General features: G+C 53.5%; 1 protein-coding gene across 1 annotated transcript in view; it reads left to right on the plus strand.

Moving 5' to 3' along the window:
* Positions 1–22,153, plus strand: part of ITGA1 (integrin subunit alpha 1) — a 125,043-nt gene that overhangs the window by 34,727 nt on the left and 68,163 nt on the right. Inside the window, exon 2 of the mRNA XM_080681835.1 lies at positions 16,042–16,162. Within this exon, the coding sequence (XP_080537961.1) occupies positions 16,042–16,162 (121 nt within the window). The remainder of the gene's footprint in view (positions 1–16,041; positions 16,163–22,153) is intronic.

The raw sequence follows: 22,153 nt of genomic DNA on the forward strand, positions 1-22,153 counted from the left end.
TTCAACCTTGGTGACGCTTACCAGAGTGCAACCTGAGATTGCAGCCCCCGTAGCAAATCGCCCTGAGCCAGGTCTCCACCGGGCTGTTCACCTTGCCTGCCCCTGAAATCATCAGATCTCCCCCTGGTCTGAGTCTGCTTCCTTATCCCCTGCTGACCCCACCCCTTGCTCTCAGTGTCAGTGGAAGTCAGGGGACTGTCGTCAATAGGAAGTGGGCAAAGATCATCCCAGCTGTTCTTTTAGTCTGTGCCTCCCGGCATGGTGTGTGCTCTGATGTGTTCGTGGAAGATTATAAAAATAGTGCAAGCATTTAGTGAAATTGAAAAGAATTCTAGAAGTTATAGCATGTCCATCCATTTTCAGACACCTCTATATTTAAAGAGCCAGGGTCTGTAACATCCAAAACGACCAAATGGACTACTGAACACCGGAAGTCAGCCCTGCAGTCAGTGCTGGGTCACCGTGGTGAACCAGCACAGACTACCGCTACTGCAGGCGCGGCGACCCAGCACTGACTGCCGAGGGGGCTGCGGATCAGACCCAGAGAGAGGCCCGGAGAGAGAAGCAGGGTCTGATCCGCAGCCTCCGTGGAAGCTGTTGATCAGCCCTTGCCTCTCTTTCTCTCCGGGCCTTGCCAGCAGCCGGGGGCGGGGGGGCTGCTGATCAGCCCCGCCTCTCTGATCAGGCCCAGAGATAGGCCAGGAGATACTGACCGGCATAGAAACAGACCAATCAGAACCAAATCCAGGTGAACTGTGAGGAGTCAATGGCTGCCTAGGAGGCAGAGCTTTTGACGCTGACTGGCATAGAAACTGACCAATCAGAACCGAATCTGGGTGAACTGCGAGGAGCCAATGGCTGCCTAGGAGGCAGAGCTTTTGACGCTGACTGGCATAGAAACCAACTAATCAGAACCTAATCTGTGTGAACTGCGAAGGCAGAACATAAGGTGGCGGCTGAGGTGGGGTTTTAAGGCAACAGCTGTTTAGTGTAAGGTGTAAGAAAGCAGTTCAATTTTTTAATGACCGGTTTGGCAGTATAGTGCATATGGCTGGCTATCAGTCCGGATATAGGGATTATGTATTTTTGTCTGCCAAGAGCATCTCCCCCTGCTGAAAAAGGTTTTTCCCCCCATTTAAGCAATCCTATCCTATATAATCTATCTATATTAATAAAAGGGTAATATGCTAATTAGACCAGGTCGGCCGGCCATCTTCCGGATGTCCGACTTCCTTCCAGGCAAGCCATGGTGGTGAGGGCTGAGGCAGAGGCAGTTAGGGGTGGTCATGCCAGCAGGGGAGGGCAGTTGGGGGCAACCAGGCCAGCAGGGCAGGGCAGTTCGGGGTGAGATCAGGCCGGCAGGGGAGGGCAGTTAGGGGCGATCAGGCAGGCAGAGGCAGTTAGGGGTGATCAGGCCAGCAGGGGAGAGCAGTTAGGGACAAGATCAGGCCGGCAGGGGAGGGTAGTTAGGGGCAATCAGGCAGGCAGGCAGAGGGGTTAGAGGCAATCCGGCAGGCAGGCAGAGGCAGTTAGGGGTGATCAGGCAGGCAGGCAGGTGAGCAGTTAGGAACCAGCGGTCCCAGATTGCGAGAAGGATGTCTGGGATCGGGCCTAAACCGGCAGTCGGACGTCCCCTAAGGCAGTGGTCGGCAAACTCATTAGTCAACAGAGCCGCAAACCGTGGCTCGCGAGCCGCAGTTTGCTGACCACTGCCTAAGGGGTCCCCAACTGGAGAGGGTGCAGGCTGGCCTGAGGGAAACGAATTTCGTGCACTGGGCCACTGGTATAGTAATAATTAAGTAAGAGCCCACATAAGCTTTTTCATCATGGAAAACTTCAAGCTAACAAGAAAATTAAAGGAATTACAAAGCAAACATAAATGTGCCCAATACTCAGTTTTCTGAAGTCTAAACATTTCCCCACAATTGTTTCTTTTTCATAAGAAATAAAACACCATGAGGATTATTGAGAAAGTCAAATAATGAGCAAATCCCCCCCCCCCCGCCCCGTCTTGTGGTCAGAACCAACTGGAAAACCATCCTGGAGCACAGGTGACCACGGACACTCCCCCGTTGGCCCCAGCATGGGGCTGACTTGCTCCCCAGCCCCAGCTCGGAGCCCCCCAAGAGAAAGTGAGTGAGAGAGAAGACCAGGCGACGCCACAGCTTCCCCTTCTCATCTGGCCAGTAGGTCAAGTGTGAGATCAGGGCAGAGAGAGAAAAGGGCCAGGGGTGTTGCAGCGTGCAGCTCCCACCCCCTGCCAGGGAGCAGCAGGACCGGGACATGGCTCTGTCCTCCAAAAACATATAGAGTTAAAGCCACACGTTTTAAATCTCCTTTTGGAACCTATCACCTTCCTGCCCTTGCCCACCGTCCCGAGGTAACCTCTGCCTGAATCTTAAGATCCTTGTGTACGACAAGCACTTCGTCACTAGAGTACTTGTTCAGTACAAGAATGCTTCCATTTAAGAAAAATATTGGCTGCCAGTTTGGAGGGGGGGGGATATTAACTATAACATCTGTATTTACTTCCATTTGAAGATATCCTAGTAGACTAATGGAAAGAATGCAAAAGATGCTGCTACCGGAGAGAAATGGAATGTGGAGCCAAGGACATCCCTGCCCAACTTCTGTTCGAAGAACGAGGAGACCAGAATGGTCTTAGCAGCCGTTATAGCTAAGGAAACAACGTTCAGAGCTATCTCCAAACAGAAAGAGAGCATCAGAGACCATCTCCTTACCCGGAAAGGAAAACAAGCATTCTATGACCCTTGCCTTCTGAGATATTTCAACATTCCATGCTACTGAGGTTTTTCTTCATCTCTTATAAACAAACCCCAATGTCCTTTAAAATACTTTCTGATTTATTTTCCAATGTTTTTTTTTCCTTGTGAATAACAAATCATATTCATCGAGCGTACATTGTTTCCTCTTGATAAACTGGACAGGTTTTAAATTGGGCAGAGGCACCAAAGAGCTTTTGAATGAGAAGAATGTTTGGTAGTGAATGAGGTCATGGAAAATTTCTATCCCCAGTTAGTAGGCAGGGAGAAGTAGTTAGACAAAAGTCATTCTTAAGTGGTAGTGTATCATTAGGGGCAGTACTAAGCCATCCAGAAAAGTTAGCCTGATGAATGATATAGGGGGATCAATAACGGCACCTCTCAGTATCTGGAATTTGAAATGGCCCGTTAAAGCCAGGGGTAATTCGAGGATGAGCAGATGCGTTACAGGTTTTGTTTTTGGTTGCAGTTGGCACAGTATTTAATTTTGTTAGCTTCCTGAAGCCCTTACGGTTCTAATGTTAATGATCGACCACTTGTATGTTAAACCGGAAAGTATTTAGATAACCGTATCCCCTCAAAAAGGAATGTTATATGTCTGTATACTTTGCCTCTGGCTTCTGAGCAATCTGGCAAATAAAAATAAAAAAAAATAGAGGTGGAGGCCCAGTGAGTCAACTATCTCTTTAAGTGTCCATGGCAAAATAAAATGTCGGTGGACTTCATTTTATGGGTTGACTAGAGGCCTGGTGCACAAAATCGTGCACTCGGTGATGGGGGTCCCTCAGCGCGGCCTACGCCCTCTCGCAGTCTGGGAACCCTTGGGGGATCCCCCCGTGAGGGCCTAAGCCATCAGTTGGACATCCTTAGCGCTGCTGCAGAGGCAGGAGAGGCTCCCGCACCGCCGCTGCACTCGCCAGCCGTGGGTCCAGCTTCTGGCTGAGAGACGTTCCCCCTGTGGGAGCACACTGACCACCAGGGACAGCTCCTGTGTTGAGTGTCTGCCCCCTGGTGGTCAGTGCACATCATAGTGACCGGTCATTCTGCCGTTTGGTCAATTTGCATAGTAGCCTTTTATTATATAGGACTGTCTTTCTAAGCCCTTGCCTACAAATCATAACATTAACAAATGTCTAGGCACATCCCTCTTTGAATAAATACTGTAGCTGACTCAAAATGACAGTAACCATTTTCAATCTGAATAATCACAACCTAATTTAACAGATTTTTTTTTCACTTTTTGGGATTTCACTAAGTGAGGAATGTCTAATGTATTTTATAGGTGATATAGTGCAGTACACAGGACCACATTTTTTGAAAGCTTTAAACTTTTACTCCTCAAATTTCAATAATTAAATGGTCCTATATAATAAAGGCCTAATATGCTAAGTGTCTGGTCGTCCGGTCATCCAGTCATCCGTTCAACCAATCAAAGCATAATATGCTAATGATATGCTAAGGTCGCTCAACTGCTCGCTATGACATGCACTGACCATCAGGGGGCAGACTCTCCAACCAGTAGGTTAGCTTGCTGCTGGGGTCCAGCCGATTGGGACTGAGCGATATGGGCCAGACACGCCCTGGAGCCCTCCTGTGGTCCCTCCCCAGCTGGCCAACTTCCCACGTCCCTCCCCGGCCCTGATCATACACTGGTGGAGTCCCTCAGCCTGGCCTGCACCCTCTCGCAATCCTGAGGGACGCCCTCCCCCAAGTGCATGAATTTCCTGCACTGGGCCTCTAGTTTCAAATAAAATATATATTTGGAATTTTTATGATTTTTTAAATTTCCATTTATTTTTTGTTACACCTAAGGGTAATTTCACGTAAACAATTTTAACTCCAAATTTTACAATGAGAATGGCTAAGGACTCCTTTTGTACTATTTGTACAGTAGGTACTAGACCAGCCTTGGGCAAACTATGGCCCACGGGCTGGATCCGGCTGTTCTATCCGGTTCTCTTGCTCTCCCCTCCGCTCCTTTACTTTGAATTTATATTAGTTCACACAAACACTCCATCCATGCTTCTGTTCCGGCCCTCCGGTCCAGTTTAAGAACCCATTGTGGCCCTCGAGTCAAAAAGTTTGCCCACCCCTGTACTAGACAATCCCTTTTCTCCCATTTTCGTGATGTCAGTGGTTCAATCTCAGAGTGAAATCCCAGCCAGCCGCCATATGCACTCTGTCTGTTGATGCCTTCCAGTAAAGGACCGGAATAAAAAGCAGTATCTTCAGTCACAGTCTTGTCAGTTAGCTTATAAATTTACATGTAATTTCTTCTCAGTGATACAGAGGAGGCAGTAGCGGGTTGCCCGTCCCGAGGGTATCTCTTCGGTGTGCACAGCAGGTCATTTCTTGGAAAGCAGAGAGGCACACACAGCGATAGGAAAGCTTTCCAATTCCCTCATTCTCATTGGACGCACTCAGCATGGACACCAACCAACGAACAGAGAGGAAGCAGGGACGGTGCCGTCCCCAAGGAGCCGTGGAAGCGCCAGGTAGCAGCCGTGTCTCCTGCACTTGGACACGTGTGTGGCCTTCAAACACGGACGCTTAAGCCACACGGAAACATTGTTTACTAACCGGTGTAAGAGCATCAGGAATGGAATCTCCTGGTGCGCGGAATTGGAAATCGCCTATTTCCATTGCCAGCTGTGTCTTTGATTTGCTGGCCTCCTAGGTCCCATGGGCCTTAGCATATCATTAGGATATTATGCTTTGATTGGTTGAACGGACGACTGGATGACCGGACACTTAGCATATTAGACCTTTATTACCTAGGACCATTTAATTAATGAAATTGGAGGAGTAAAGGTTTCATTCCCCTAACACGGTCAGTGTCTTCCTGTCTCACCGAGAAGAGATTACATGTGAACTAATAAACCTCATGGAAACATTTTTATGAACAACCATACAGCTTTTGCCTGGCCAGCACGGCTCAGTGGTTGAGCGTCGAGCTATGAACCAGGAGGTCATGGTTCGATTCCCAATCAGGGCACATGCCCGGGTTGTGGGCTCAATCCCCAGTAGGAGGCAGCTGATCCATGATTCTCTCATCGTGGATGTTTCCATCTCTCTCCCTCTCCCTTCCTCTCTGAAATCAATAAAAATATATTTTTAAAATAATAACAAAAAATTAAAATAAACAAAACAACAGTACAGCTTTCATTAGATCCTTAGCCGCCAAAGACAGTGTGTCCGTGTGCCCGGGAAACCTGGGGTAGGCTGCAAGCTTGTCCCGCAAGAACACACAGGCATGTTTCCTGCGGTGGGATCCCGGGACCCCGCGGTTGTCAGCTGTTCCATCCTGTAAAACACGGAGCGGGGGGCGGGGGCTGGGCTCTGAGACCAGGACTCTCAGGAGAGGGGGTCCGAGGGAGCGGCAGGGCCTGCAGAGATCCCTGGGGGGAGGGTGTGGGAAAGAGCGGTGTCTGTGGACACCACAAAGGAAGATAAAGGCTGCAGGGCCAGCTGATGCAGAGGGGCTTAAAGGGGCTTTTCACGAAGGATGTCTGGGCAGCTCCAGCCACGGGGCACGTTCTTACAGGCAGAGCGACCTTCCTGCTGGAGACCTTCATTCCCCTGCTTCTTCCATCCTGGCCCATGGAGCAGACTTGTACTCAACACCTACTGTGTGCCAAGAATGAGGGCTCCTCACCCCTTCCCTTCCCTTCCCGGCAGCCGGCGCCCGGTACACACGGGCACACTCACTGTGAACTTCAAACGCCACTTGTGAGAGATGGGGCCCCGGGGGGGGCGGGGGGGCCTTCGCATTAACAGTCAAAACAGTGGGCTCACGCACGCAGCCACGGGCTGGGGTTCCAATGCCGGCCTCGGCCGAGGCGGGGACGCTGGCACCCCGAGGCGTTTATTTGGGTTGGCTCGTGCGGACTTGCTGGTGGAGGCAGATAGCTTGCTGACACATGACGTCATTCCAGATGAAAGGCCTGAGTGGCGCGATGGATGGAGCCAGGCTTTTCCTTACATAACTGCCCCGGGAAGGCCCATTGTTTGCAGGAGACGCTGCCTGCGATGTGGTGCTTTTCCCAGAAAATGTAAATTCCCGAGTTGGAGGTGATGATGATGATGTCATTTCCAAACGCGGGCGCTGCCTCTGCGCTCCTGGCTCAGGGCTCTCGCTTGTCTCCCCTTCCCTCTGGGTTGATTCCCTGCGTCTTCCGGCGGCACTGCTTTGGCTCCTTCGTCTGCAGCTTGCAGTGCTGGTAAAACAATCATCTCGGAACTCAAGTCAACAAGATCGCTGCCGTCCTGCAGCGTTCCTGGCCAGATTCCGTGACACTTTGGATCAGATTTTATCCTTTAAGGCAAACATTGAGACCCACTCAGCCTAGGAAGAGTCCTTCAGCTAATTAAGATTTCAGGGCCACAGGCTGCTGCTCTAAAGAGGTTTCCTTCGTGTGCCAAGGGGAGGGAGAGAGCTTCCAACGTGCACCAATTTTCACCCTCATCGTGTGTTTCTTCCACCTCCCAGAGGGGGCCTCCGGGTTCAATGTATTTCATCTAAATTTTAGGAGAAAACAGTAAATGTGGAGTTACCGTTGTCTTTTCCTGCACTTGCTGGTGGAGGTAAGAACTGTGGGTGGTGAGATTGATGGAGCCAGACTTTTTCTTACATCGAGTCTGGAATACCGGATACATCGCAACATAATGATGGTGCACACGTGTGACGTGGGGCGTTTATCTCCCTCCAAGCTGCAGGGGTGGGCTCTCCCCAGGTCTGGGGGCACGGGCCCCTGCTGCTCCCCACCTCAGGGTCACTGCCCAGGTGCGCTCTCTGGTTCTCAGGTGGCTGAGGACAGTGACCCAGTTAGTGTGGCCTGGATATAGAAGAGTCTAGAAGAGCCACTGCAGGCGGGCATCTGTGCTTGGACCAGACGTTAGATCTTCAGATTGTCCCTGGAGGGAGAGAAGCCTGGACTCGCTGTGACCCGAGCAGTGAGATGGTATCATAAACACGCATCATTCCATTCTCGAGGCATGAGGTGGGACTCCAGGCATGTGACTGCAAAAACTGGCCCTCACCTCAGACCTTCATACACCTCAGACCTTCACACACCTCAGACCTTCACACACCTCAGACCTTCACACACCTCAGACCTTCACACACCTCAGACCTTCACACACCTCAGACCTTCATACACATCAGACCTTCATACACCTCAGACCTTCAGACCTTCATACACATCAGACCTTCACACACCTCAGACCTTCACACACCTCAGACCTTCACACACCTCAGACCTTCACACACCTCAGACCTTCACACACCTCAGACCTTCACACACCTCAGACCTTCACACACCTCAGACCTTCACACACCTCAGACCTTCATACACCTCAGACCTTCATACACCTCAGACCTTCATACACATCAGACCTTCACACACATCAGACCTTCACACACCTCAGACCTTCACACACCTCAGACCTTCACACACCTCAGACCTTCACACACCTCAGACCTTCACACACATCAGACCTTCACACACATCAGACCTTCACACACCTCAGACCTTCACACACCTCAGACCTTCACACACCTCAGACCTTCATACACCTCAGACCTTCACACACCTCAGACCTTCACACACCTCAGACCTTCTTCACACACGTCATCGTGGCCACTGTAGGAGTAGGACGTGTGCTGTGGAAATGAGTCCGCAAACCCGCTGACATCACTCTTTGGTGTCGCTTTTTAAGATCCGAATGGCCCTCAGAATGGAGGGAACCCTCTTCCACAATAAGACGCCACCGCCGTCTAGGACGCTGACGCCTTGGGTTTGCCTGTGGAAGCTGTGAACGCGTGTGCTGGGCGTCCTCTGTGGGCGATGCACATTTGTGTGCTCGCGGCAACCAGGCCCCGGGGGCGTCTGGAAGCGCGTGGCAAACGGGACACACGCAGGCTCCCGGCGGCTCAGTCATTCGCTGGGTTTCCCCGGAGGGCAGGGCTGTCGGAGCGCCGGAAGCAGGAGGATTGCCTGGTTGTGATGTTTCATCTGTAGGGTCTGGCAGGCAGGCACTCAGCCCACAGTACAGGCGTGACGAAAGGAGCAGTTGAGTAAATATACCTGAATAAGTAAACGAGAGGGTCACGGATCTCTAAAGACCACCCTCTTTCTATACTACCAAGGAGTTGGCTCTAAAACCATCCGTCAACAATGATACAATCATTACTTCTAACCTTAGTATCGTAGCATCGCTTCACTCTATTTAAAATAATACATATGTGAATCTCACGGTTTACCATGTCATTTCTGGATAAACATGTACAGGAAGGTGTTGAAATAAAGCAACCCCATTTTCATGTGTATCCCTCGTCGTCATCTAATCGACACCCTCTTGCCTCGGGCTCTGGGTCTCACCTCTTGGAGACTCAGTGGCTATTCGGCACGCCAATCTGGATGTCACCAGGTCAGAATTCGGGACCGCCCTGGGCAGACGGGCTGCATCACCGAGAAGGAAGCCATCAGAGGGCGCAGTGACTTTTCTGGCAACTCGGAGGATGGGGCGGAGGGAGGCCCTCCTTGCACCCGCGAGTCGGTGCCCCCCGAGATGCCCAGGCTGTGCCCCCTCATTCGGCTCTTCCTGCCGTCCCAGCCTCCAGCACTGCGAGGCCACAGATGACTCGGGCCCTCCTGGCCCCGTGGAGGCTCCCGTTGACCTGGGTTGTGTTATTTTGATGAATCTGAGCAACTCCATCGCAGAGAGTCTCAGGAAGGCTGTGATGGGGCTCAGATGCCCACTGCTGACGTCCTGTCTGCCCCCAGCGCAGCTGGGCCTGGACACTCCCACCCTTCCCCGCCCCGCCCCCCGAGTCCAGTTGGCTACAGAGAGTGTGCCCGCCGTCCTGCCCGACCCACACAGTGGCCGGCTCAGTGGCCGGCTCAGTGCCGTCGTTTACATGAAGATGTTCGTGGGCAGAAAAGCCCACACAGCTCTAGGCCACATCCCACCGTCTAGAGTGAGGGCCACTGTCCTAGAGTGAGGGCCACCGTCCTAGAGTGAGGGCTGCCCTAGAGTGAGGGCCACCGTCCTAGAGTGAGGGCCACCGTCCTAGAGTGAGGGCTGCCCTAGAGTGAGGGCCACTGTCCTAGAGTGAGGGCCACCGTCCTAGAGTGAGGGCTGCCCTAGAGTGAGGGCCACTGTCCTAGAGTGAGGGCCACCGTCCTAGAGTGAGGGCTGCCCTAGAGTGAGGGCCACTGTCCTAGAGTGAGGGCCACCGTCCTAGAGTGAGGGCTGCCCTAGAGTGAGGGCCACTGTCCTAGAGTGAGGGCCACCGTCCTAGAGTGAGGGCTGCCCTAGAGTGAGGGCCACTGTCCTAGAGTGAGGGCCACCGTCCTAGAGTGAGGGCTGCCCTAGAGTGAGGGCCACTGTCCTAGAGTGAGGGCCACCGTCCTAGAGTGAGGGCTGCCCTAGAGTGAGGGCCACTGTCCTAGAGTGAGGGCCACCGTCCTAGAGTGAGGGCTGCCCTAGAGTGAGGGCCACCGTCCTAGAGTGAGGGCTGCCCTAGAGTGAGGGCCACCGTCCTAGAGTGAGGGTCGCCCTAGAGTGAGGGCCACTGTCCTAGAGTGAGGGCCACTGCCCTAGAGTGAGGGCCACTGTCCTAGAGTGAGGGCCACCGTCCTAGAGTGAGGACCGTCCTAGAGTGAGGGCCACTGTCCTAGAGTGAGGGCCGTCCTAGAGTGAGGGCCACCGTCCTAGAGTGAGGGCCACTGCCCTAGAGTGAGGGCCACTGTCCTAGAGTGAGGGCCACCGTCCTAGAGTGAGGACCGTCCTAGAGTGAGGGCCACTGTCCTAGAGTGAGGGCTGCCCTAGAGTGAGGGCCACTGTCCTAGAGTGAGGGCCGTCCTAGAGTGAGGGCCACCGTCCTAGAGTGAGGGCTGCCCTAGAGTGAGGGCCACCGTCCTAGAGTGAGGGCCACCGTCCTAGAGTGAGGACCGTCCTAGAGTGAGGACCGTCCTAGAGTGAGGGCCACTGTCCTAGAGTGAGGGCCGTCCTAGAGTGAGGGCCACCGTCCTAGAGTGAGGGTCGCCCTAGAGTGAGGGTCGCCCTAGAGTGAGGGCCACTGTCCTAGAGTGAGGGCCACCGTCCTAGAGTGAGGACCGTCCTAGAGTGAGGGCCACTGTCCTAGAGTGAGGGCCATCCTAGAGTGAGGGCCACTGTCCTAGAGTGAGGGCCGTCCTAGAGTGAGGGCCACCGTCCTAGAGTGAGGGTCGCCCTAGAGTGAGGGCCATCCTAGAGTGAGGGCCACCGTCCTAGAGTGAGGGCCGTCCTAGAGTGAGGGCCACCGTCCTAGAGTGAGGGCCACCATCCTAGAGTGAGGGCCGCTGTCCTAGAGTGAGGGCCTCTGTCCTAGAGTGAGGGCCCCCGTCCTAGAGTGAGGGCCCCCCAATGAGATGTCTCACACGGCTGGCTGCATCCCGGGGTGTAGACATGGCACGAATGATCTCTTCCCCAAGAGGTGCCCCTCAATACCAACCACCCGGCCCTCCTCCTCGTATGTGGCCATCAGGTAGAGATCATGCATCCATACCCACATGGGAAGGGGAGCGAGCCTTTCCGTCCTTCTTCCTGAGCGGGCGTGTGGGGTCCCTCGGCAGCTTTCCCTCAAGCTGGGCCGCCAGGACCTCCCTCTTTCCTCCAACGCCCTCCTTCCGTCCTCCAGCCGGGGCCCCCCCAGCCTAGGGCCCCCCTGAGCCTGCTGCCCAGGACACGGAATGGCATGACCAATGGCAGCCTCTCTTCTGAGTCCTCCCTCGTGTCACCTTCACCTAGGGCTGCCCCGTGTAGGGCCACCATCGACGTGAATGACTGGGAGCCTGGGAAATGGGGGAAGTTGGCCGCCGCCCTGAGGGCCCCCCCACCTCTCGCTGCAGGGTCGTAGGGAGCTGGGAGCACAGGAGAAGAGGTGTGAGGAGCGGAGCAGTCCTGTTGTCGTCACAGGAAGACAGCCTCTCGGTCTGCTGGTGCCTGTGAGCCCAGGCTTCAGCGTGGACAGGGGCCCGGTCTGTGTTACTTCCCGCCGTGTCCGCCTCCCACGGCCGAAGCCACCGGGGTTGCCTGCTTGTCGCCGTTGGTCTCTGCGGGGAGTGACCTGCCCTGCTTTGCCCCTGGCGTTGAGGTTCCCAGACGCCGTGGAAGGACGAAATGGACATGAACCCCGAGCTCTGAGGAGCTGCTCATGGTCACGCCCGCATGTGAGCCCCGAGAACCAAATGTAGGGGTGCCACGTCCTCCCCGGGCCTGCGCCTCGCTGCCTGCGCAAACCGGGGCTGATCGCCTGGGGGAGCCTGGGGCCAGGACAGGAACCAGCGCAGCGCACCCCGACTTCCCCCACAGCCCGCGACGAACACGGGGCCCCGACAGGAGCCCGAAGGCTCGCGGTCATCGTGAGGGCACCGCGAAGGGCCCTGGGCAGAGCACATACCCCAGGGAGCGAGGCGGGACAGTGGTGTCATTCCGGGGGGACGTGCACCCCGAGGAAGGCATCCCTCCCCCGTGGTTCCTTCAGTTCAGGGGCATTCTGTCCCTGCACCATGGTGAGCGAGGGTGCTGCCTGCAGACTGTGCCTCGCGGCCCCACAGGACGTGGACTTCGGGGGGGGGGGGTGCGGGTGGAGGGAGACGCTGGTTGGGGAAATTAGGGAGGGCCTGGGACCCTGGGTTCCTCATGAGCTCAGGGTGATGGAGAGGCTGCTGCCTCCGTCTCCATCACCTCCAACGAGGCCATCAGCAGTGCTGTCCTGGCCCCCACTCTAGGGCGGCCCTCACTCTAGGACAGAGGCCCTCACTCTAGGACAGAGGCCCTCACTCTAGGACGGCCCTCACTCTAGGACGGTGGCCCTCACTCTAGGACAGCGGCTCTTACTCTAGGATGGTGGCCCTCTACACAGGTGACGGTGGGCTCAGTGGGTTTGGGCGCTGCCCGGAGACCTGGCCCATCTTCCCAGCTCAGGGTGCTGCTGGCGTGGGTGGGCTGGGGGGGGGGGATGCTGCTGACACCCCGACGCCCAGAGCAGCCCTCGTAGCAAAGGCTTTTCTGACCCAGCACGTCAGCCTCCGGAAGCTGGCACACCTGCTGGGGAACCGCTGTTCTGCGCGCTGCTCGCGTCACAAACGTTCGTTGCAGCTCAGCGATGAGCTGGAAGCTGGAGGAAGGGTGGGGCGTGGACGTTCCGTGCGGAGCGGAGCGTGAACGGCGTGTAAAACTGTCTTCAAGGATGTGAAAGGCTCCTATGCCGAAGATGGAGGCCAGCTGCTGGCCATCCCCTGGGAAAGGGGAGGAAATGTACATACCCGGGCCCCCCCACCTGTACCCTCCCCCGCTCCCCAGCCCGGCAAAGCGCCCCAGGCCTCCCTACCATCCTTGTCTTGTGCTCCGTCTTCTTATCTGCAGAGACCCGCCCAGACCCCAGGGACCTGCTTTCTCCTCGCTGCCCAGTCCCGTCTCCCCTCAAAGACCCAACTTGAGAGTGTCAGTCTCTGTAAACCTTCCGAAGCAAGACGAGGGGCTCCCAGGTGGCCTGGCGGTTCCCTGGCCATGTCCCCCTCCGGGGCGCTAGCGTTCCTGCCCCAGGGGTGTCCCTGCTCCTCGTGTGCCAGGAGCTGGGCTGTTTTGAGGGGAAGCAGAAGACGAGTAAGCGAGCCCCTGCCTTTAAGACTTTTCCAGGCGTAGACAGAGAACAAGTGGATGGTCACCAGATGGGAGGGCGGGTGGGGAGCGGGTGAAAACCGTTACTGGATTAAAAAGTACAAGTTGTCAGTTCTAAAACTAGTCCCGGGTGTGCAGAACAGCAGAGGGCACAGCCACTGATGGTGTGGTCACAGGTGTGGCGCCAGGGGGCACTGGGTGCCCGGGGCGATCCCTTCGTGAGGTGGAGCGATGTCTCATCCTGTGGCGCACACACGGAACCCATAGACCAGTGCACGGCAACTGCACTTAGAAATAAATGTGGAAATAAAAACAGAATTTTCCAACCTAGGAAACAAAACCTCACACAGCTAATGACCATGTAAACAGTGTTTGGTACTTACCTCTGCGAGCGGTTTTTTAAAATCAAAGAGGAGGGCTTAGTCGTCGAAAGATGATTTTCAGGTGGGGACATCAAGGAAGGCTCTAAACCGGGACACGTACGTATCTATTTTCTCCAAAATAGACACACATCGTTTTCTTTTTTTAAGAACCAAATTCTGCCCTCACCGGTGTGGCTCAGTGGATAGAGCGTTGGCCTGCCGACTGAAGGGTCCCAAGTTTGATTCCGGTCAAGGGCATGTACCTTGGTTGCAGGCACATCCCCAGTAGGGGGCGTGCAGGAGGCAGCTGATGGATGTTTCTCTCTCATCGATGTTTCTAACTCTCTATCCCTCTCCTTCCTCTCTGTAAAAAATCAATAAAATATATATTAAAAAAAAAAAGAACCAAATTCTATGTACCAAAGAAACACCTTGCATTGTTACCGGAACGTAAAGAGGATGAGTTAGAACGTGGAATGAACGGGACCCCGGGTTTAGACCTCATGTGCAGAAGGGTTTGCAGTGGGTGGTGAGCAGTATGGTTCGGGACCCCCGTAGCGGCTCCGTGCGTTTAGCCAAGGAGCGTGGGTGCAGCGGCCTCCGGCTGAACCCTCTGATGCTCTGACTCTGCGGGAGGCTCTTGGAGAAGAATTCCGAGTTACACCAGGAGGAGTCCTCTGTCACAGACACTGTACGGGCCGGCACCATGCAGAGCCCCTGTGCAGAGAATCTCACTCATAAAGGGTTTCCTTCCCTGAACTACAAGGGCCTGGGGGAGGCTCCGCCCTCGGGGCTCGCCTAGTGTGCTCAGGTCGCCTCAGCTCTAGATCAGGGGTCCTCAAACTTTTTAAACGGGGGGCCAGTTCACTGTCCCTCAGACCGTTGGAGGGCCGGACTATAGTTTAAAAAAAACAAACAAACTATGAACAAATTCCTATGCGCACTGCGGGCCCGGGACGCGTCGGCTGCTAAGCAGGACAGGCAGTGGCACCCGGCGGGCCGGATACAGGTCCTCGGCGGGCCGCATGGGGCCCGCGGGCCGTAGTTTGAGGACGCCTGCTCTAGAGCAGTGGTTCTCAACCTTCCTAACGCCGCGACCCTTTAACACAGTTCCTCGTGTTGTGGGGACCCCCAACCATAACATGATTTTCGTTGCTGCTTCATCACTGTCATTTTGCTACTGTTATGAATCGTAATGTAAATATCTGTGTTTTCCGATGGTCTTAGGACCCACAGATTGAGAACTGCAAGCAGGGTCGCCTAAGACCATCGGGAAACACAGATATTTACATTACGATTCATAACAGTAGCAACATGACAGTTATGAAGCAGCAACGAAAATCATGTTATGGTTGGGGGTCCCCACAACATGAGGAACTGTGTTAAAGGGTCGTGGCGTTAGGAAGGTTGAGAACCCCTGCTCTAGATGTACCACCCGAGTCTCCACCGCGGCCCGTGGGCCCCCAGCCCCCCTGTGAGGAGCCCGGTGCACCAGCCGAGCGTCCCCCGACGGCGTCGCCAGGAGGAGGAAACGGCAAGCCGCAGGCCTGTGCAGGAGCCACCTCTGGTGGGACAGCCTGGTCCTCCCTTGGAGAACGCTTCCCCTCCGGATGGTTAGCTGGGGATGCGTGCCTCCTCTGTGGCCAGAAGGGAGCCTGGAGCTGTGCCCACCTCCCTGGCGCCCTGGGTTGCTGGGGGCTCACTCTTTGAGAGGCCCCTGTCCCCGCGGTGGCCCCCCGTGAGCCGCGTTTCTGTTCGCTTCCCCGCGCGTTGTAAAATCCCAACCTCTGGGGGTGATCAGATGCTAAATCGCTGGGGGGTTTGCTCGAATGTCAATGTGTGTACTCTTCGCAGCCATGATATTGGTCTCTGGTCAGGAGTATAGTCCATATCACAGAGCTTTCCTTTTCGTCTATGTATTTTTTTATTGGTCTCAGAGAGGAAGGGAGAGGGAGACAGAACCATCAATGATGAGAGAGCATCATGGATCGGCTGCCTCCTGCGCGCCCCCCACTGGGGATCGAGCCCGCAACCCGGGCCTGGGCCCTGACGGGGAATGGAACTGTGACCTCCTGGTTCCTAGGGCAGCGCTCACCGCTGAACCACACCAGCCGGCCTCGCAGACCTTCCTGGGCGCCCTCGATCTTGAGCGCCGTAAGCCCTTCCACCACTCAGAACGACGGGATCCCAGTTAACCCTGTGTCACCCGGCTGCTTTCCCTCCCACAGCTGTTCTCCGCCTCTGCGTGTCCTTCAACGTGGACGTGAAGAATTCGATGACCTTCAGCGGCCCCGTGGAGGACCTGTTCGGCTACACCGTGCAGCAGTATGAGAACGAGGAAGGAAAATGGTAAGCCAGGCGCGGTGTGCCGTCGGGGTGGAGTTCCCCAGCGAGGTCAGGAACGCTGTCACTGGGCTCCGGTTTGACGGCTGAGCTGGGCAGATGAATCACTCACAGCCCGAAATGCAGTCGAGTCATTTGGTAATGGAAACTGACCAAGTGAAGCGAGAAAACGGTGCTGGCGACGTGAAAGGAAGCGAGGGGATCTTTTTTTTTTTTCTTCTTAGAGAGAGAGGGAGAGAAAGAAACAAGGACCTCCACTGGGTTGACATGTCCGGGAAGGTCCTTGTCCGAAACGGTCTTCGTCCTGTAACGACGTGGTTATGGCGAGAGCGCTTTCCCTGTCCCCTTTTAGAGGCGCTGGCCCCAGCAGAGACCTGGGAGGCAGAGGAGGTGCCGTCCTCGAAGGTGAACGTTGCTTCCACGATAGAATATCGGGCTCCTGTTTTGGGTGCTTTGCCGAACTGCTGCGTTTGGTCTCATTGTAGTGAGCCTTCCTGAATTTCTACCCCATGCTTTTAAACACTGTAATATTGGTGGAGTTCACTTCAGGCAGGATTTGTAGGACCTTTTTAAAATTATGTCACTTTCAGGTGTGCAACCTCATAGCGCGACATCTGTAAACACCACAGAGGGATCGCCTCCCCTGACCGGTGTGGCTCAGGGTGCTGGGTGTTGTCCCTGCACCGGGAGGTTGGCGGTTCGATTCCCAGGCGGGGCCCAGACCCAGGGTGCGGGCTGGATCCCCAGTAGGGGAGCCTGCTGGAGTCAGCCAATCGATGTTGCACTCTCGAAAGGACGTTTCTCTCTCTCCCTCTCTCTCTCTCTCTAAGAAGAAAAAAAATGATCGCCTCCAAAAGTCTAGTTACCGTCCATGGCCATGCAGTTGACCACCCCTTTGCCCACCCCAAGCGCCCTTCCCCTCTAGTAACCACAGATATTTTCTCCTTGTCCTGCTCTTATCACATAATAGTAATGAATAACAATAATAGCAATAACTAAAGAGGGCAGGAGGAAGCCTTTAGAGGGGATGGACATGTTTATGGCATAGGCTGTGATGGTTTTATCTCCAAGCTCATGCAGTTGTACGTATACGTTAGGAATATACAGCTTTGTGTATTTATTATTATTTCAATAAAGTGCTTCTAGATAAATAGATAAATAAATAAATAAGTTACTCCCCCAGGGAAATGTCATCGCTGAGGGCCAGAGCTGGAACCGTGACTCAGGCTCTCCACACCCAGCCGGGTGGGCGCTTTCTCTCTCTGAGACCTTCATTGGAACGTGCCTGTGGACCAGCCGTGGGCAAACTACGGCCCGCGGGCCGGATCCGGCTGTTCTATCCGGTTCTCTTGCTCTCCCCTCCACTCCTTTACTTTGAATTTACATTAGTTCACACAAACACTCCATCCATGCTTTTGTTCCAGCCCTCCGGTCCCATTTAAGAACCCATGGTGGCCCTCGAGTCAGAAAGTTTGCCCACCCCTGCTGTGGACAATACCGCCTTTGCAGCATTACACGCTCCTTGTGAGTGTGCCTGAGGCTTTCTGAGCACTGGACTGTGTGTGGGTGTCAGACGCTGGAATTGCACTTCGACAGTCCAGGCTTGCGATGATTTTACGGGAAAAGGTGTGAGAAGTCAGGGCAACAGAAACAGGGTGGGCCACTGAACCTAAAAGCGAGCAAACTGCCCTGAACCGGTTTGGCTCAGTGGATAGAGCGTCCGCCTGCAGACTGAAGGGTCCCGGGTTCGATTCAGGTCAAGGGCATGTACCTGGGTTGCGGGCACATCCCCAGTAGGGAGGTGTGCAGGAGGCAGCTGATCGATGTTTCTCTCTCATCGATGTTTCTAGCTCTCTGTCCTCTCCCTTCCTCTCTGTAAAAAATCAATAAAATATATTTAAAAACAAACAAACAAAAAAAAAAAAGAGCAAACTACAGCCTTCTCAGTGCCGGGGCCTTCCAGGGTGCCGTGGTGGCCGGAGAGACCGGCCCCGGCTGGTAACGCAAAACACATTTCAGAAACAGGTTTGGGTGTTCTGTCAGAGTCTATAAACCCTGTAGGACACAATGGTAAGATATGTACACATATAATACCTTAAAAAACAAAAAACTAAAACAACAACAAAAACAAACAAACAAAAACACCTATAGGACAACTGACAGATTTGGGAGAACACGGATTCTGTTCTTTTTCTCCAGAGGTGGGCACCTCCGTCAATCCTATTTGACTGCTCATGTTCTGGAAGTTCACCAACCTCTGATTTCTTTAAAGCATCCTGACCCGTCTTCCATCTTGGCCGAATTGGCCTGGAGAAGGAGTCCTCGCTGCCCAGTCCTTGCGGTCTGTGTGTGAGCGAAGCCTTGCTTTAATCATTGAGAAAGAGCTAGAAGGTAACAGAAAGGCGGCCGTTGCCGGTAGGAGTTCATGGGAGGGTGTCTTTGGCTCGGACCCGCGCTGCAGGGCACAGAACGCGCTGCGCCTCTGATGGGGACCAGCTGCGGCTCGTTAGGGGGAGCGAGAGCTGAATGCGGGGCAGAGGAAAGCCCCGAAGAGCAGGACTGGCTAATGGCTGTGCTTTGACGAGAAGAACCTGGAATGTGCTGGCAGGAGAAGCCTCCAGATTCGGGGAGAATCACAGGTCCGCCGGCTGGGCAGCCACGGGTGCTGGTGGGCTCTCCCTCCGTTGCTCTCGCTTCGCGCCCCCTGCCACTGCACCCCTTCTCGTGGCCGCTCCCACACCCCTCCCGAGGCGCCAGTGACCTCACAGCCTGGGTTCTCACGGTAGGTTTTCATGACGCGAATGCAATCCTCGGCTCCGTGTCCATCTCAGACCCTGCTGACCTTGTGCCCTCCCCACAGGCGCTGCTGTCGGCCAGGTGAGGACACTAGAGGGCTCAGGGGACTAAGTCCTGTGTCCCAGGTACCCATGTTTTAAATAAAGCCCGATCCGGCTTGGGGTACAAAGACTTTTATTGATTTATTTTTTATTTTTTTCTAATCCTCACCTAAGGGTATGTTTTATTGACTTTTAGAGAGAGAGGAAGGGAGAGGGAGAGAGAGAGAAACATAAATGTGAGCAAGAAACAGCGATTGGTTGCCTCCCGTACGCACCCTGACCGGGGATCGAACCCACAACCTGGGCATTGCCCTGACTGGGAATCGAACCCGAGACCTTCCGGGGCACAGGACGACAGCCGAGCCCCTCCGGCCAGAGCTAAAGACTTTTCGGAGGGTCTAGCAAATGCGCTCGCATATGTGAGCACAACGCTCATCTCACATGCTTGCAGCACCTTTCGGAGGTGACAGGTTCTCTCTGCCAAGCTTGTCACCCCTTCGGCTCACCTCCTCCCACGCTGCCTGTCGTGACCGTGACCCGGAGCACAGCAGCTAGCGGGCCACTGCCCGGCTCCGCCCGGAGGACCACACACCTCATTTGCTCGCTCACTCCCAGCAGCCGGAACTGGGCCTCGGGCAGGGACTTGGCTTGGCCATCGGGAGAGGGTTTGGGAAAAAGAGTGTCAGGAAATAAAGTGAACACGAGGCCACAGTCTCCAGGATCTATTTTTCACAGAGAAAAAACCCATAAACATGAAACGCGGGAGTCGGCGACCAGCTACTCTGCAAATAAACAGCACGGTCCCAATGACGCTTACGATCAGCCCACGTTCTCCGTTTACCACCGGTTAGCATACGTGGTGCTCCTTGCGGAGATGCTCTGCTCACTTCGATGGTCTCTGAACTCACTGGGCGTTTCTCTAGAGATCAGGAATGAGATCTAGAACATGCTGTAATCTTAACCTGCTGGCAAGCCATTATAATAAATCAGAGCTGATCATGTCGAATCCCTCCTCGGGAGCCTCAGCGGTAACCACGCCGCCTCCATGAGGAACCTCAAGCTCTTAGACTACAGAACTCAGCATCGGAACACTCAGCATCGGAACACTCAGCCTCGGAACACTCAGCATCGGAACACTCAGCCTCGGAACACTCAGCATCGGAACACTCACCATCGGAACACTCACCATCGGAACACTCACCATCGGAACACTCACCATCGGAACACTCAGCATCGGAACACTCACCATCAGAACACTCACCATCAGAACACTCAGCATCAGAAGCCGCTCGCCTCTCCAGACCAGCGTCGGCTCCAGCTACAGGGAGCTCCTTGAACTTGTCCAAAGAGCCGTGTTCTTTCTCGCTTCTGAGACTTTGCCAAAGTTCAGGCCTAGTCGGTGTTGTGTAGTGTGTGTATAGTTCTGCTTCCCCGCTAAGTTTAAACAGCCTGAAAATTGAGTTTTATCCATTTTACATCCCTGGGGCCTGGCAAGACGCCGAGCCCGTCGAATGTTCTTAATAAACATTAATCCATCTCTTGGAGCCTCAACTTAGAGACTTTCTAACTGTGACAGTAATGTAATCGGTCACATTATCAAGGGCTTTGAAAGTATTGGGGCCGAAACCGGTTTGGCTCAGTGGATAGAGCGTCAGCCTGCGGACTGAAGGGTCCCGGGTTCGATTCCGGTCAAGGGCATGTACCTTGGTTTTGGGCACATCCCCAGTGGGAGGTGTGCAGGAGGCAGCTGATCGATGTTTCTCTCTTATCGATGTTTCTAGCTCTCTATCCCTCTCTCTTCCTCTCTGTAAAAAATCAATAAAATATATTTAAAAAAAAAAAAAAGAAAGTATTGGGGGGGGGGGCGGGGTAAAACCTAACCATAACCTTCTTGATGTAATTTATGGTTTTAGTGAGCTCCCTTTTAATCTATGTTTTACATAGATGTAGCTGTCCCATCATCTGAAAAAAAAAGATTATAATAATAATAACTAACATGTAGATAGCACATCCTACGAGCCAAATACTTTTCTAGGCATTTTACATACGTTAGCATTTTATTTTCATGGTGAGCCTGTGAGGTCGCTACTCTGATTATTCCCATTTTACAGGTGAGGTTAACAAGGCACCAAAGGTAACTGACTTGTCCTAAACCATACAGCTGAGTACATGGTAAAGCCATGGTTTGAACTGAGGAAGTCCACCATCCCAACTCCGCTGTATTTCCTGTGTATATTCTATATGCTCTATATAATGTAATGTGTCACATTACATACTACATAGAAAGCACTTAGACCAGTGTCTGGACCGTGACATGAAGTCATTAAATGCTAGCGATGATCAACATTGCTGTTATAACGAATGTAATTTGTTACACTTCACTTTAAGTCTTAGGTTATCACTACATGAGGTAGGCTTACCTTACATTAGGTCCAAAGTAATTTTTGAGCCCACCATGCTATCTTACTGCCCACTCTTTCTTTGTTTAATCCTCACCCGAGGATATTTTTCCATTGATTTTCAGAGAGAGGGGAAGAGAGAAGAACAGATAGAGAAAAATATCGATGGGAGAGAAACGTATCGATTGGTGGCCTCCTGCACGTGCCCCGTCCAGGACTTGGGCCAGGGAAGAGCCTGCAACCCAGGCATGTGCCCTTGACCGGAATCGAGCCTGGGACCCTTCGGTCCGCAGGCCAACGCTCTATCCACTGAGCCACACCGGCTAGGGCTTATTACCCATTATTTTTTATGACTGCACATTGTCCTATAGAATGGCCCTGCAATAATTAATTCATGGTGGCTGTTGGTTATTTTCGTCTTTTTTATTATAGATAACACTTGGAGCATTATCTTTATGCATTACACTTTCCCCCTTAATTTAGGTCATTTTTTTAAAGGAGAAATCCCCAGAAGGAAGAATTATGCTTTAAAGGGCTTGAGCATTATTATGCTTATTTATTCTTATCAGAAGTGCCTTTGCAAAGGCCTTATGTCAGAACTATGTTTTACGGAGTCTGTTCAACTACTCAGTATTTACAGTTGTTATTAAACTTCTTTCCATTCATACTAGCTTCTCCCAAAGGGCCCATGCAAAATAAATCCCATCCCTTTTCAATATGACAGACTTTAAATATTTAAATTTTTAAAAATGTGTGCCTTA

Source organism: Plecotus auritus (assembly GCF_963455305.1).
Source record: "Plecotus auritus genome assembly, chromosome: 7".
NCBI classification, from domain to species: domain Eukaryota; kingdom Metazoa; phylum Chordata; class Mammalia; order Chiroptera; family Vespertilionidae; genus Plecotus; species Plecotus auritus.